This window comes from Cyprinus carpio, chromosome B8, assembly GCF_018340385.1.
Source record: "Cyprinus carpio isolate SPL01 chromosome B8, ASM1834038v1, whole genome shotgun sequence".
In the NCBI taxonomy this organism is placed as follows: domain Eukaryota; kingdom Metazoa; phylum Chordata; class Actinopteri; order Cypriniformes; family Cyprinidae; genus Cyprinus; species Cyprinus carpio.
In genome coordinates, this window is record NC_056604.1 from 23205986 (window position 1) to 23222897 (window position 16912).

The 16912-nt window shown below is 35.7% G+C and overlaps 1 protein-coding gene across 1 annotated transcript in view; it reads right to left on the reverse strand.

Annotated features, from left to right (window-relative positions):
- Positions 1 to 16912, reverse strand: part of LOC109081757 (anthrax toxin receptor 1-like) — a 54903-nt gene that overhangs the window by 18912 nt on the left and 19079 nt on the right. Inside the window, exons 11-14 of the mRNA XM_042730169.1 lie at positions 12173 to 12242; positions 11968 to 12046; positions 10024 to 10119; positions 2319 to 2360 (exon numbers count right to left, since the gene is read on the reverse strand). Of these exons, the coding sequence (XP_042586103.1) occupies positions 2319 to 2360; positions 10024 to 10119; positions 11968 to 12046; positions 12173 to 12242 (287 nt within the window). The remainder of the gene's footprint in view (positions 1 to 2318; positions 2361 to 10023; positions 10120 to 11967; positions 12047 to 12172; positions 12243 to 16912) is intronic.

The following is a 16912-nucleotide window of genomic DNA, read 5'->3' on the forward strand; positions in this document are numbered from 1 at the left end:
TGCAAATGTGACCAAAATCAAGTCCAGTGGTTCTTAACCGGTTGGCCACAAATCTGTTCTGGTCACAAACAACACGGAAGAAGCTAATTTTGGTGCAATTTACTGGTAAAAGTGATCCCAGTCCTTGAAAACCATGAACAAAACTGCACAACAGCCTTAAAAATTAAGGTTCCATATTAGCATTGATAGTTCCATGAAGAACTTTCACTCTTAAAAATAAAGGTTCCGAAAGGGGATTTTTACAGTGATGCCATAAAAGAACCATTTTTGGTTCCCCAAAGAATCTTTCAGTGAACAGTTCTTAAAAGAAACAACATTTTAATAATCTGAAGAACCTTTTTTTAATATAAAGAACCTTTTACGGAATGGAAAGATTCTGTGGATGCTAAAGGTTAAAGAATCCATAAAGAATCAACAAAGAACCTTTATTTTTTAAAAAGTGTGGAAACTTTCCACTGCAAAAAAGGTTCTTTATATGTAGAAAAAAGTTCTTTAGATTATTAAACTGTTCTTTACACTTAGAAAAAAAGATGGTTCTTTTAAGAACTGTTCACTGAAAATTTCCTTAGAGGAACCAAAAATAGTTCTTCTGTGAAAACCCCTTTGGAATCTTTATTTTTAAGAGTGAAGGTAAAACAAAAATGCAACCCAGACCACATTAAATATAGGTTACAGATTACACAATATGTTGGCTCACTATATGTCCGATGCAAAATCTGGGTCGCTATGTTGAGAACTGATATACACATCTTATTAAACGAAACAAGAACACTTTTGTAAAGATTTTTTGTTTGTTCCAACTTTATATTTTTCGGGTCTTATTCCAATGGCTGAGCATTTCCCTAAATGAGGTGTGACTCACTCCTTTAAAACATGACTTTTTCATTTATTGCCTCTCAGAAAGGCACGAGCCACGCTTACGCCCTCCCTAGCTCTTCCTCATCCAATAAAATAAATCCAAATTGGCTCACTCAAGTTATGACTTTATTTTTCCAACTCCGAGGAAATTTAACCCTATTTAACAATCGGTCCTCAAGATTTGAACAGACATCTTTTAATCAGTGCATCCATACTTAATCAAAAAGGTTAAAAGCCGTCCCCATGCTTCATATTTCAATTTGACCACCCACTTGATTCCCCATCACATTTTTTATATCCTGAAACTTTAGCGTAACTTAAAGAAACCTTCAGGGAAATTTCCCAAACCCACAGCCATTCCATGTATGACATTCCTACAGTCTTACAAAAGTGACATCACTGATGAAAGATTTATAAATATATGCTATCTTATTACAGGTCTTTAATAAGGCCAGACTGAACTAATTCATTTTAGCACAGCAGAGCCAGAGTGGTTAAACAACAGCCTACAAAGATCTGGAGAGTTTTATGGAGTCCAAAGTCTCTCCCAAAGTTCCTGTTAAGTAGCCGAAACATTCTGACCTTCATAAACAGTTCCAATTCTGAATAACATCATTACAAGAATAACCTCCAAATCTGACCCTTTTTACATTCTTGATAGACATGTGTGAACTTGGACAATGAGATCTCAGCGATGGTTTCAGTAAACAAGGATTAAGAGTATTCCTAGATAAACAAAAGTTAAAGAAGAAAATCATCATAAATGCTCCAGAGTAACTCTTTGTTTCCATAGTATAATACCAACACATTCTCAGATATACTGCGTGCAATCAGACACAGTCATTATCACAAAATAAACCCCTTTAGTGTGTTACAAGACCCCTCTGTCTTATGTAACGAGTCTGGGTTTATTTAAGCGATAATGACCAGCTGACAAAACGTTATCCCACATGTCACACGGCTACTTACCAGATAGATTACTTATAGATTACCTTAAATCTTTAGCCAAAAAAAAAACTTCCATTATAATGTAGAAAACTACTTATAATAACCAGTTGAACACTGGCACATTTTCTCAGTAATAATTTATGTATTATTAGTAATCTGCAATCCAAGTTACTTGTATTTCTTTATCTTCTTTTCAGACTAGAGTAGGTGAACATCGGAGTGATTATGGAAAGCTTTAAACGGAAATGGGAAAGCTCATTTGCTCCACTGATATCCAGACAAGCTTTCAGTCTGTGTGTTGCTTTGTGACAGGTAAATCTTGATGCTTTAGCTTCCTTTGGCACCATTTTTGTTGTCGAGTGAGAAATGGATAAACTTACTGACTGGTTTTGGTCTGAAACATATTGTGCCTATGGCCAGATCACAGTATGACAACACAAATGCAAGAGCAATACTGCTTAATTAGACTGTGATATGTACAGATGAATTTAAAAAATAAAAATAATTCTTACCGAACTGTCTTCCACTACTGGTGGTGGAGGTTCATGGATAATCTGAAGACAGAGAAAGAGAGAGAAACCGGATAAAAAGATAAACAACATCACATGAGTCCACTCATGCTGGCATGTCAGACCACATGCTCTCCAAAGTTAAAAAAAACAACAACAAAAAAAAAAACAGTTTTTTCCTTCCACTGACATGTCAAAGGACCCAAGTAATGTTTTCAGTGTGTGCCAGAAAATCAGGTTACACGAAAACACATGGCTAAGGAATTGCACCCCTCCTCTCCCCGTTTTCAGTGTTTACAAGCAAGTTTAAATGACCTAAAAATCTGGAGGCCAGATCTAAATGCTAAAAGGCAGGGCTAAGCGTTAAGCTTTTCCAGGTATTAGTCTTTCAGAGAAGTAAAACTGATTATTTACTTGTTTAGAGGTTAAGTACTACAGCATTTTAGCAATTTAGCAATTAACAAAACAGCACAGGGCATCAGGAATACAAAATCAACCATATAATGATAATTATACAACATTCACGTGACCTTAGGCATTTGGGAATTTTATTTCATTTATTTTTTTTAGCTCAGACTAATGTTTGAGTCACTGAACATAATTTAGAATGATAAATATTAAAATCATAATAATAATTATTAAATGTAAACAATAAAAAAAACGTATAATTCAACAATGTACAATGTGAAACTTATGGCTTCGGTTATATGATGTGTCATGTTACAGTATATATCTTTTAAAGGAAATTTAGAAGCATAATTTGATGAAGGCAGAAAAATTTTGTGTCACTGCTGAAACTGAAGTATTTAAAAAGGAGATCCACTATTCAGCCACATGCAAAACAATTGTGTAAGAGCATATATTGTTATTGTTTTGAAACTCATCTGGAATTCTGGGAATCATGTGAAAAACATTTCAAGGACAGAGAGATTAAAAATGCCAGAGTGTAGTAGTAATTCCAACTCTTGCTTTCCGTGTGGACTGAAGGGGAAATTATTTGATTAATTGAGTGTTTAAACAGTTCTGTGGTCTCTTGCTGTGTTCTTGTTATGACGGAATGATTGTATTAACGAGTGAAAGCATCTGAACAAGACCATAAATTCACAATTACCAGTGAGAAACATGTTTTAAGCCCTCGCTTTCTCAGTTGTCAATTAAAGAATTAATGGTTGAAGCAAATTGTTATTGAACATGCAATTGTGAATGCTGATGGTACCATAGCCATAGGTATCATGATGTACAAAGTTGGTGCTCTGTTGATAAAGCTGATTTAAATAATGCTCATTTAGTTGGTTTAAGACACTTGTGCAACAAATCTGCCCATCACTGTCAGTGGCTGAGAAGGATAAAATACAGATAGACTATAAATAAAACTTAATTTTATTGCACTAGTGCTAAAAATTTCACTGTCATTGTTGAGATATGAAAAAAGGCTAAATTGGCCAATGCATCGAATTTATTCCATGCAAAATCACTTTAACACACATCATGTTGTAATTAAGATTTCTGAATTTATGGGCAGAAACTGCCAGAAAGGTCTTGAACATACAATTGGCATATAGGCCTAGCTAGTGTTTCATATACTGGGTATCCTGCAGTAAAAACAGCTTTGTTTGTTATAGGGGGAGCGTTCCAGTTTTGCCATGTCACAATGCTGCAAATATGGCTCGGTACCTCCAGTAAAACGTTAGCATTACACTACTTGGCAATCAATAGATCTCAATGAAATTGAGAATGGGCACTATTCTTCCTTGTTATTTCAAAGGTCAAATCACAATTTCATTTTCCATGGTAACAAAGAATAACTTTCCCAAACAGAGTGTGCCCCTTTATTTCATGGAGAGATTTTAAGTGGCACACAGACAGTATTACCTTATGTAAACAGACACGTCTTTTTCCGTTTTGTAAAAATATTCAGTCTAAATGACTCTGTGTTAATAAATAAAGCCAAGCTATTTAAACATAGCAATAAGCTAATGCTAATTCAATCCATGGTGGCCAACAGCTGGTCTCTACTGAAAATGATCGCAGCTAAGTGGGATTTCAGCCGGTTTAGCTGGTTCAGCCATGAACTTCAGCTCAACACTCCTCTAACACAGCAATGACTCATTTCTTCTCTTTTCCTGTTGTGCATTTCCAGCCAAATTCCAGACACGTCCAGTTCTTCTGATATTTCTTAGTTGGACCTCGCTGACAGTTTGAATTATTATATGTCAATCAGAAATCAAGAGAAAGGACAGGCTTGAATCTCAAGATGTGTAATTAGACACTTTGTCCTGTAGCAAATGTTTAATCTCTGCAGGATCTAGCATGGGTGTCGAACTCAGACCTACTCCAACATACCTGCCTTTCACCTATCACCTGACAAAATTAGTTTTCAGGTACTTCTGGAGGCCTTGATTAGCTGACTGGAGCTGAATCTAAACAGGACAGTGGCGCTCCAGGAGCTGGATTTGACACCTCTGATCTATAGACCAAATCTTTCACGGCTAGAAAATTTAGAATTTAGCTCCAACCTGCTCCAACACACCGACCTGAAAGATTCTAGTGATCTCATGATTTTCTGGTCCAGATGTGTTTAATTGCAGATGGAGCTAAACACAGAAGCAGGATTTGACACCTTGGGCCAAGATCATAGCAGGTTCTGCTGTTAATTATCTTAAAGTATCTATCAAAATCATCTTATTTACCAGTATGAGGTATGTTTTGGGCTTTTGGCTGGTCACTACTGAGGTTACATTGGTTAGGCTAGTATACCTGGATGACCACCCAGTTTATGCTAGTGCAACAGAGACCAACAAGTAAGAGCTATTTAACACCTTGTTAGTGTGCCCACCTCCACATAAGCCCCTTCACAGTCAGCAAAGACATCGACAAGACAAGTCCTGAAGTCCTGAAGACCCCAGCAAATAGACAAGATCTTGGCACAGATTCCAGAAGTCCACTGATAAGCCAGGAGGAGAACTGGTCCCCCAACTGAGCTTGGATTCTTCCAAGTTTTCCATTTTATTTCTGTCAACTGATGGAGTTTGGGTTCCTTGCCACTGTTGCCTTTGGCTTTCTTAGCTGGGATATGAAAGTCACTAAATATTCAGTAATATCATCAATTTGGCATTGACATTACCAGATGAGGACACAAGTTGAATGGAACTGAGCTGAATACTATTGTCGTCTGCTTTAGAACTTAATTAAATTTGTTCATAATCTGCAACTTTGACACTAACCTGGTTTCCATTGCAGATTTGTACAAAACTTTTGCAATAATAATAATAAAAAAAAAAAAACTATTGTGAAATGATGGCATTTCCATTAATCCAATGTTATGCGACTAAAATGTTTTCCTTTCGTGATAAGTTATGTTGACGAATGTTGGTAGTTTTATGTATATATCAGAGCCACTGCACTAGCTATTATTCCTTTACTTCCCTGGTCTAAAGAGGTATGCTAGTTAGTGACTACACCTAACTCTCATGCTGGTTGATGCTGCTCCGATTGCCACTTAGAGTGTTGCAAGTAGTACCAGTTACACAAGTAAAAGAGCAGCATTGCCCAGTGTTGTAGTCGGGACCAGCTCTTTCGAGTCAGTCAAGACAAAGACCAGATGAGGCTTGAGTTTCTTTGAGTCAAGATTGAGGCCAGAAGAGGGTCAAGACCAAGTCCTCATGCTCCCAAGTCCATGACGAGTCAGAATCCAAAACTAGATGCATTTTCCTCCGCTAAATTTTTATACTCAGACTTTCTTTTTGTAAAAGAAGTTTCCACATCTGCAGTTCTTCTGGAAAAACAACGAGGAAACTCTCTTCTGACATTTGACCTTTAGAGTTCAAAGGTGATGTCAGATCCAAGAGTTGTTGAACCAATTTGTCTACAAATCCCAGGTGGCCTTGACTCGGTGTAAGTCTAATATATTTAGTCAGGGCTTAACAAGTCATTACAGGACAAATAGGGCATGAAAGCTATCCCAACTCAACCTGCATAGACTGCCTGGACTCCACTGGGGTTTAGCCTAGCAACAGAAACGCTCATTACATGGTCAAAACAAACAAACCTGGAAGACAGATCAGAAACAGCTAAAGGTCGTCTAGATTAAAGGTGCAAAGGTACAGCTATCCTTTAAAGGAAATATATTTGCCCATGTGTCCCTATGGGCCTGTCACATCTAAAATGTCTCTTTGGGTAATGGAGTTTAGCTCAAGTCGTCCTGGTGTATTTATATAATTATTGGAAAAATAGAAATCCAACAGGTTTGTCAGATATGAAGCCTAATTGAACACATTCATCTTTTATACAAGGGGAGTGCAGTTTTAGCCCAGTGTAAGCTAATCATTTGCCAAATGTAATTCTCATATGTAGTGGTTAGATGTTCCAAAAACTCAGAGTGGTATAGTTGGAAAATTTGATGTGCACAGCATCGTCTTAAAAGATATTCATTTAGAAAGATTAGAAGTTTAAGAGACAGCCAATAAGATATTAAATTTGTATTTTGGCAAAAACTTCAAATGCACTCTCATGTTTTTGAAAGATGAGTACTCTTCCCCACATTTAATGAAATCATCTTTAATTAAATCTTCTTAATTTGTTATTGGTCCATTCTCAGTCACCAGTACCCCATGACATAAGAACCATGGCTGTGACCCATTCTGTGTACTTATGAACAACATGAGATCTTTTGTATATTGGTATCTAACCATTTAATAAGACCACACAGTGGGCCTCATTTTTCAATCTAACACAAATCAACTTACGACAGAGTTCATGTGTGATTCATGAAACATTCATATGCCGGCAATCTCATCATACGAATGATCACACATTGATATTTTTGGCGGCAGAAAACAATCGTCATTTAAATATCACGCCCCAAAAACACCCTGGTTTAGAAGCCTTGCCCCTAGGGTTTACAACACGGAGAAATGAAACCCGGCCAAAAAGAGGAAGTAATCTCATGAAAAATAAACTGATCTTACTCCAAAAACACCCATTAACATTGTAATTGAAAACAATTAGGCTACATTCATTTATGTAATTTATGTGTATATTAAAATAGTCTACTGCTAAATATAAACAGCCTATTTAGTTCCCCTCACTCTACAACAAATATTTTAAATTTAACGGTATTCAGAACAGAACAAGAATGAAAAATAAGTAGTTATAAAATTATATATTAAACTATAAAATAAAACTCAAATTAGGCTGTATAGTGGCATTCATTATAAACAGCATACAAATGTCAAGCAAAACTGAAACGGAATTGGGCTCACGAGCCTGTCTCATACCACAAGAATCCAAATGTTTCCGCTTTTGCCATATTTGTAACATTTGTTCACATAACTATTATTCATTATGTAGCCTAAACATGGCTTTATACTTCACTCATGTTCTAATATCCGTGTAAAATCCTTCACATACGCAAAAATGTTTGTTTGGGCGCTGCATGCTGATTTTACAGCAGACCTTTTAAAATAAACAGTGTAACTTTTATGTTTGGTTGACTGCATTTTAGGTTGATGATGAATGGAAGTTGTCAGGCAACGGTAGAACTAATGTTTTTTTGTGTGTGCATGAGGCGCCTGTGCGATCAGATGTATTTAATCAAATAAAGATATAAAGAAAATAAATGAATTAAAAGTGTCACAAAAACAAGCGTAGCCTATAGGCATTCTTGTTGCATAGTGTTTTTTCCTTTTGTTAATCTGTTAATTATATTATAGCCTATTATATATTTTGTGTGATATTTTGTGCTATTCGCGCATATAAAGCTAAAGCCCTGTATAAAAAAACAAATAAACAAACAAAAAACATTCTAATCTTACTGGTTAACGATCGACTAATGAGCTTTGGTAAAATAATCTAAATAAACAAAATGCTGTCATTCTACAATTCTCCACCATATTTACTATGCTGCACGTAAGTTCAAGTAACTCAAAAACTTGTGTACATGAGCTGAGACCGACGTGAGATTGGATCGTAGCTACCGCTCACATCCATATTGATAAATTCCAAGTTTTGCATTGAAACAACCGTACGGCCAATTTTCTGTCGTACGTTCGTTTCGTAAATGAGGCCCAGTATCTGCACTTTTTCCGTAGTGATTGTGAATATTTATTTATCATAAATATGGTAAAATGTGCAGCTGAGAGTACTACTTAGGCGGCATTCACCCAGAACATGTTTTTGCATTCCACTGCACTGCACATGCACTTTGTGTATCTGTTTGACCAGAGATACTAGCACATTCTAAAAAGTAAATTAAAAGTAAGTTAAACTTCTAGACCTTTTTTTACTTTCCTTTCTTCTTTTCTTTTCTTTCTTTTTTTTTTTTTTTAATTCTGCGGCCCTGTGTCTCACATTTTTAAACACAAATGTGTGTTCTGTGTGAATATCCCCCTACTGGTAGCTTTTATTAATTGTTATTAATTGTTAACAAATTATACAAAATATTTAGTAAATGGGCAAAGAAAGGATGAGAAATGTGAGTATTTTGGTTAGAATGAAGTGTGGTTAGAATAAAGTGAGAATTTGGCAGAAAATGGAACCTAATGAAATACAAGGAAACATAACATTAAAAATATACTGTACAAATGTCAATTTTTTTAAATCAACTTTTAAATCAAGCAAGAGCCATGCATTTTTTCCTAAACCTGACCCTTAACCATACCTAAGTTCAAGTGCAGCAAAGCCAAGTATAAATGATTTTAAATGGTAACTATTTTTTTTTCCCTTGGCAAAATTTTTCGGATGGTTAACAATTTATTCCGATAGTCCACTTTCCACATTCTACTAACAGTAAGTAACTTTACAACTGCAAAAACTACCAGTCATTAGAGTATCTATAGTCTGTCTGCTTAATTTCTAACAATTTATTTTGCTGGTCAACTACAACTAACGCAACTACAGTACATGCCACCCAAAAGGCGGGCTATACTTAGATTTTCAAGTATATTCAACCGCAGATGGACTAGTTTGACACATGCGGAGTATCACCTATTGACTCGATGCTGACCTCACGCCAATGCTGTGCAAGTGGCCTAAGTATACTTTGGGCTTAAAGGTCTACTAATAGACTATGGGCCAAATTTATTAACAGCTTGTACCTGCACAAACATGTTTTGGGGTTAAATAATACTGTCAGGATTAACTAAAGATACGCAGTGAAAATTTAGTGATAAAAGGGCTTGGATGCAGGTATTTTCATGGCTGACCTTATTGCATATGCATTTGTAGGAGTTTTGTGTTTTTTAATTTGCATATTATCAGCTTTTTTGGAATTATGCTCTCAGTTTAATTTGCCTTGTTTATTAAATCTAGCTATCATACTCTAGTGAGAGTTAGCTGAGATGCAAAGTTACTTAAAGTTAGTAGAATGTCTAAAGTAGATGAAGTCAAGTATAACCCTCAGCAAAAATGTGTGCAGTCACATCTTATTCAATGACATAACTCTCTGATTAACTACCACAATACAAGTCATAATGGAAGAAATAAACTATCTAGTCAGAACTGTTTCTTGAAATCTCAGTAACTTTGTTGCAAATCTGCTGTTCAAACCACACTGGTTCAACAATATACAACTGTCGTTAATGACACCATGCAGGTGGTGATGTAGTAATAGTTTTGATTATTCCTGTAAATAATGAACTTGGCACCTGATGACTACTTCATAATTTTGGTTTCACTATTGTTGTGTTTTATTTCCATGCAGAGGACTCACCACAGTGCAACAGAGAGGCCAAAACCACCAGAGGAGAGCCAGAATCAGCAGTAGCATCACTATCAGTAGTGCTATGGCCAGGATCGTACCATCAGACTGCATGGAGGAACAGATATGAACACTTCTCTAAGTGGGACTGTTTTTTGTTATAACATCAGATCCAAATGACATACAGAAAAACATTTGGAAAATGTAATGGAACAACAATACAATGATGTCAGCTGTTCAGTTTCTTTAGTTCAAACAATGTTTGCATGAAAAGGTGCAAGCTATGAAAATAACAGATGATGCATGATGCATGCCTAAAGGGATAGTTATTAAACGCGGGGATGAAGTAAGTTACAAGTGATCTTACTGGGAGATCTCATAACCCATTGGCGTAGTTAATACATCAGTAAAACCGTCCATGTGACATCAGTGGCTCAACTTCAGTTTTGCGATGCTATGAGAATACTTTTTTTGCGCAAAGAAAACAAAAATAACATAATTTACTCAACCATTCTTCTCCCCTGATTTACGTCTTCCTCCATTTTGGAGAGTACCCAAGAACATATTATTGGACATAATCAGCATTGTTTACATTGGGGGAAAGCACAGCAAATAACATAATTTGCATGATAAACGTTGTTTATGCTTAGGGGAAAGTGTGCGTATGCATTGTAATACTCTCTAAAATGGCGGAAGACGTAACTCTGAGGAGAAGAATGGTTGAGTAAATTATGTTATTTTTGTTTTCTTTGCGAAAAAAAAAAACAAACTTCATCGCAAAACTGAAGTTGAGCCACTGATGTGACAGATAGCTCTCCAATTTCAACAAAAATATATTAATTTGTGTTCTGAAGATGAACAAATGTCTTATGGTTTTAGAACGACATGATGGTGAGTAATGAATGACATTTTGGGGTGAACTATCCCTTTAACACATATTCCACAACAATTTTTTTTTTTTTCAAAAGTTAAAACACAACAGCAATGAGTGTTAGCTAGGGAATCATTTTGAGTAATACATGGTTAAAGCCTTGTGATTAATATATAACTTAATTTTTCAGTTGCATGAAAACAATTAAACTATATTTAAGATAGTGGAGCTCCAGCAACAAGCTTCTTCTTCCCAACATTAAGCAATTTGGTACATGAATCAAAAGCTTGGGGTAAATATTTCTTTTATTTATTTATTTATTTATTTGTTATTTATTAAAATTAAAAATTAAATTAAATTTATGCAGTTAGCAGACGCTTTTATCCAAAGCGACTTACAGTGCATTCAGGCTATCAATTTTTACTTATCATGTGTTCCCGGAGAATTGAAAATTAAAATTAAAATTTATATTTCAATTTTCCTTTAAAAAAAAAATAAAATAAAAAATAACCTCCACACTTTCCACCCATTAAGTAGCACAACTGTTTACAGCATTGATACTAATAATAAATGTTTCTTGCAAATCAGCATTTTAGGGACAGTTGTTCAATGATTCAGTTTCAATGATTTCTGAAAGATCATGAGAAACCGAAGACTGGAGTAAAATGCTAGAAATTCAGCTTTAACATTACAGGAATAAACTACTTTTTAAAATATATTAAAATCTGAAACAGTTAAGCCAACACACTGATGTTCTATTTAAGCTTCTTCTTTCTTCTTGCAATGTGCAATATCATGCTAGCATCATGTTAAAATATGTTAGCAGTATGCTAGCGACATGGAAATCACACTAGAAACATATTTGCAACATGCTAAACATGGTAATCATGCTAGTGACATGCTAGCGACAAGCTAGTTACATGGTAATAATGCTAGAAACATGCTAACAACATGCTAGTACCATGCTAGCAATACAGTAATCCAAACTGTTGAACGGTAGTGTACAATAGCTTCCCCAACACTGGTTGTCAAGCACCAAAAACACAAGAAACAAAGCACAAAATATGATTTAGAATAATACTTACACAGCTTACAGTTGTGATAGTAACAGAACTAGAGATAAAACTCAGGCCTTCATTCATGCTAACGTAAAGGGAGGCTGCCCTGCAATACACATAATGTAAAAAGTACTTAAATCCTTTGAAAACACTACATTGCACTCCTTAATGAGCCACAGTTAACATTTCTGCCACTAGAAAGAAAGTACAAATATTTATCTGATACGCTTACGTTCCCTCCTCTTGAAGAACAGGAGCTGGACAGAGCAGATACGTGTCCTCCACTACCAATGGCTTCACCACTAAAAAAAAAAAAGACAAATACACAGTCACATTTCATACAGTAAATCTGGAAAATACAGCATAAAATATTTGCATATTGCTGTATGATTCCTGTTGCATAAGAGGACAGCTGATATAAAACCGCTGCAATTGTTGAGGAAAGACTGCATCTCATTTTTAGTCATTGCAAAACATATGAACTACATTTTTATCACATAGGATTTAAATGTTCAAGGCTAGAACCTAGAATCAGCTTTTATGCAAGGCACTTAACCCCTGGTAGCCCTAAAGTATCCAAAGGAAAGAGAAGTGGGTCACGGATTACGGAACAGGGGTAATGGAGCCACTGCTACAAAACCTCTGACTGTCAAGGGCCTACAACTGAGATGCCAAAATCATCCAAAAACAACACACTGCAGATGTAAAGGCTTGTTCTTGTAACTGAATATTTATTTTATATCTCTCAGATGCAACTCTGAATTGTTACACTCAAAAAAATCAAATGGACAAATTGTTGCTTTAGCACTTGACACAGCCAAAGCAAGAATGCAGAAGAAAATTTACAAATATAACACTTCTGTATTTTTCTTTATTCTGTAGAAAGCTCTTTGTTGGTGAAGGCACACATCCCAAAGAATCAGAATTCTGGCAGAGGGTCATGTTGTCATTGTGCTTTATTGGGCTGTTTACCCATAGCACACGAGGGAAGGTCATGTTGTACTACTAAGTAAAGACATGAGCACATGGTTTCGACTAACGTGATAAATCAAAAAGAATGACTGTTGATACCAAAGTTCGTCTGAGTCTTTCAAGAGGGAAATGGCCACTGGGATGAATTCAATTGCCCTTGTGTCTCTTATGCAATCATCTGACTGCTTGTGGGTTTATGGATTGATTGTGGGTTATGTAAGTCAAAGACAGCAAGTCTAAACACCCCTAAACCCCTAAACACCCCCAGTCCATTCACTGACTGTCTGATGCATACTGCAATTAAGCAAAAACCTGTGAAAATGACAAACAGCAAAAGCTGCTGCTGCTGGATTTGACAGTCTTTGTAAGGTTGACTGTATCAAATGTCTGGAAGAGGTTCAAAAATGTTCAAAATACATAAAAAAAGGATGTATACGATGAATAAGCAGCACTGACCTGAAATGGGAAGGGACTGTTTAGTCAGCTTGCCTGTAACTCCTATAAAGGCCATCCTTATTGTTTTTAAGTTATTTTCCGTGGAACTGATCTTTATTATTATTATTATTATTATTATTATTATTATTAATGTGATTTCAGCTATTTAAGATTTATCATTTACTAAATGGTACATAAAACAAATTCACATTCTCTGAAGCAAAGTTGTCCTATTTTGAATGGAAACTACAGCATATTTGGCATTCCCATTTGCCCCAGTAGCAAAAATAAATAAAAAATAAACAATGGCATGTCTATTGACTTTCCAACTTGTATTTGGCAGTACACATGTGCAAGCATTTGTGTCAAAACTAAAGTGTACAATTTGGGTTTTAGTGTAACATCACAAACTTCTCTTCTGTAGCACAAGGCATTGTGGGCAATATTGACCCAATCAGCATGCATAGGCACACATTAGTACACGTATGAAACTGTATTCCATCAAAGCAAATCCAAGGTGAGACAAAAATGAACACCTGGGGAATAGGCATAGGTATTTCTTTACTGAGGTTTTTTGCCATTAATAAAGCTTCGAACCTTCTTAAAATAGATTCATACAACTTGTGAATAGTCTACTGTTTGTTGTTGTATAGACTGGAGGAAGGAATCTGCTTATCACGCTTCTCTCTAAAACTATCCCACAGTGGTTTGATATTATTCAAGTCAGGTGATGTTGAAGTTCATGTCATAAAAACTGTCCAGGTTTTATGACTACGACATCTTTTTCGCATTTTATCATTGGTGTCTTTAATTAAAATTTTAGCTCTGTCATGGATGTTGGCTTTGTGAAGTTCTCTGTGAGGAAACAGGGTCTTCAAAGTGACTATTGAGGTTTGCTGTCACTTTGCTGCAGTAAATCTGTGTTGTTCGGACACAACGCTTAGTGTTTGACAGCCCCTATCATTCAATTTCAGTTTTTTTTCAATTTTTTTTCAGAGTTTTTGAATTATTTTAATTAAAAGTTATAATCGTAAAGACTTGTGTTTTTCTTAAAACACTAAACAATTGGGCTGTTATGGTTATAGACACTTCTGCTAAATGGGTTCCCATGATCTCTCCTATTTGGAAATCTGAATGTCACTCATTTCAAACAAGATCTGTACTAAACATAACTTACACTACACTGATACACAAACTAGAGAATACAGACAACAAAAAGATAAATAAAACATAATTATTATTATTATTTTAAATGTAGCCTACACAAATGATATTAACCCATATAATAATGGGTATTCATATTATTTTGTCCAACCATGTATGTCATAATATTTAGATGCACTAATAGTCATCTTCTATTCTAATTAGGACAGTGTGAAAATCTACAGACTAGTCAGAAGCAAGTCAGAAGGTCAACACACTGTAACCACACATGGCTCTTTTGCGACAGTCTGCCATCTGCCTTGGGTTCAAAGTAAGGAGAGCAGGTTTGTGCATGATGGACATTATCATTCATTTACAAGACATCCTCTCTAGTGTTTACAGTGGTCAAGAGCAAATAAACAGCAGGCCTCCTCAAAGTCAGAATAAATTTGGTGTAAGTCTGGGAATGTGCCTTGAGGATGGGCAAGTGGGACCAGTTTGCTGAGAGGTGGACTGAAAAAGGTCAAATTACTTCCATGACACAGTTACACTCATCAACCGGATGTTCTGGTCTTTATCGGACACAAACAATTAGCATGGTGCCACGTTTGAGACGTCCGGCTTTAATCAGAGCAAAGACGGGCAAAGAGATGCGAAGAACCAAAGCTGGTACCCATTACTGATACTGTAAAATAGGATTGAAGTCAGATGACTGGGCTTTGATCTACAACCAGTGCCAATTTTAATGAATCTATGATTGTTTGAAGAGATTGAGACCCTCCATTACAGTATTGCTGCATATGAATTGTCAACATAGAATCACTTGAACTTTAATAGGTTTACTTCAAAAAAGAAAGTCGCCAGACAATTAACAGCAGATTTAGTTAAATATACAATGCTTAAGCATTTTTTCCATAGCTGCCATAGTAATTAATTTCAGCCATCATGGGACATATGTGAACCATGGCACTCGCTTTGCTAGCTGCTGAAGCAGAAAACAGCTCTTTGTTTTTGTAATGGCAAAACTTTTTGTAAAAGTTCTCATGGTGACGCAATGTATTGCAAATCTGTTGCCAACAACACAATCTAATGGCAATTTGTAACTATTTTACTTTTTGCTGAATTAGTGGCTAAACGAATGATAACTATAATGATAACTATATTAATGTCCACACCAATGGATGCTAACATTCTTTATATTATAATTGCACGCTTCCATTATGTTATCTTGTCTGCCACTTCAAATGCTTAAGAAATTTAAAGCAGGATGGATTCTGATTGCCAAATGTTTTTATTGTTCATCATCTGGAAATTAATTGTTTCGAAAGTGATTACAACGATATCTGTGCCTTTATTGTTAAAGTTGTAAAAGTCATTTAATCAATAACTTTATCATTATAGTAATCACTGTTAGTCTGTATGGGCCTTTATTCATATCAGTTTGTAAGACTGCATTTGTATGTCCTATGATTATGCTTTTTTTTTTTTTTTTTGCCCAAGGCTGTGGATTACAGGTAATAAAGCTTTAAATAATGTTCAGTTTCTTGCACAGACTGATAGTTTCACTTCATAAGACCTCAGTATATCGTCAGGAGCCTGATGCTTTATTTTTATTTTATTTTTTTATTCTCATAAACGGGCAGCCACTGACTTGCATTTTATGAATCACTATGGACCACAGTTTCAGCTAAAAATCTTCTTTAATGTTCTACTGAAGAAAAAAAAAGTAATCTTGAATGGCCTGAGGGTGAGTAAATTAAAAGGAAGTTTTCATTTTTGGGTGAACTATTCCTCTAAGTCATATGTTTTTGCACAATCCAAATCCACAATACAAAATTATCACCTGTGAGATTGGTTTTGTTTCCATTTGATGTCCAATATAAAATTTGCGTCCTAAAGCAAGATTTGGTTATGATTCACTGTACTTCTGATAGCATACTAATTTGATATTATCATTCCTGTGACTCATCCGCCAGGGTCTGCAACACTACAGTGTGCAAGAAATACACAGATCCTGTTTGAACATGAGACCTGCAGTAAAAACTGCAAGAGGTAGAGCCGACATTTGCCTGATGGGCTTTACGAATGCGGTCAGCCTTTTGTGTGGCAGCGTTTCTTTCTTATATCTCCTTGGTTTGGCAGGAACCCATCCTGTAAAACTCCTAATATAGCCTTTAAAAACTACTATTAGCCAAAAAACTAATGGGACTGGCATGGCATTGTCGGCCATTCCAAGGTTTTTATGAAAATGAGTCTTCTGGGACATTTGGTGGAAAAATGATAGCTAATCAGAAGGGTTTATATATTCTGACTCAAATCATTCCAACCATATGGCAATTATGCAAGAAAGTCACGGAAATGTCTTATATAAGACTACTGTCATCCCACACAACATTTAACCTTTAATAGTCTTCATTGAGCC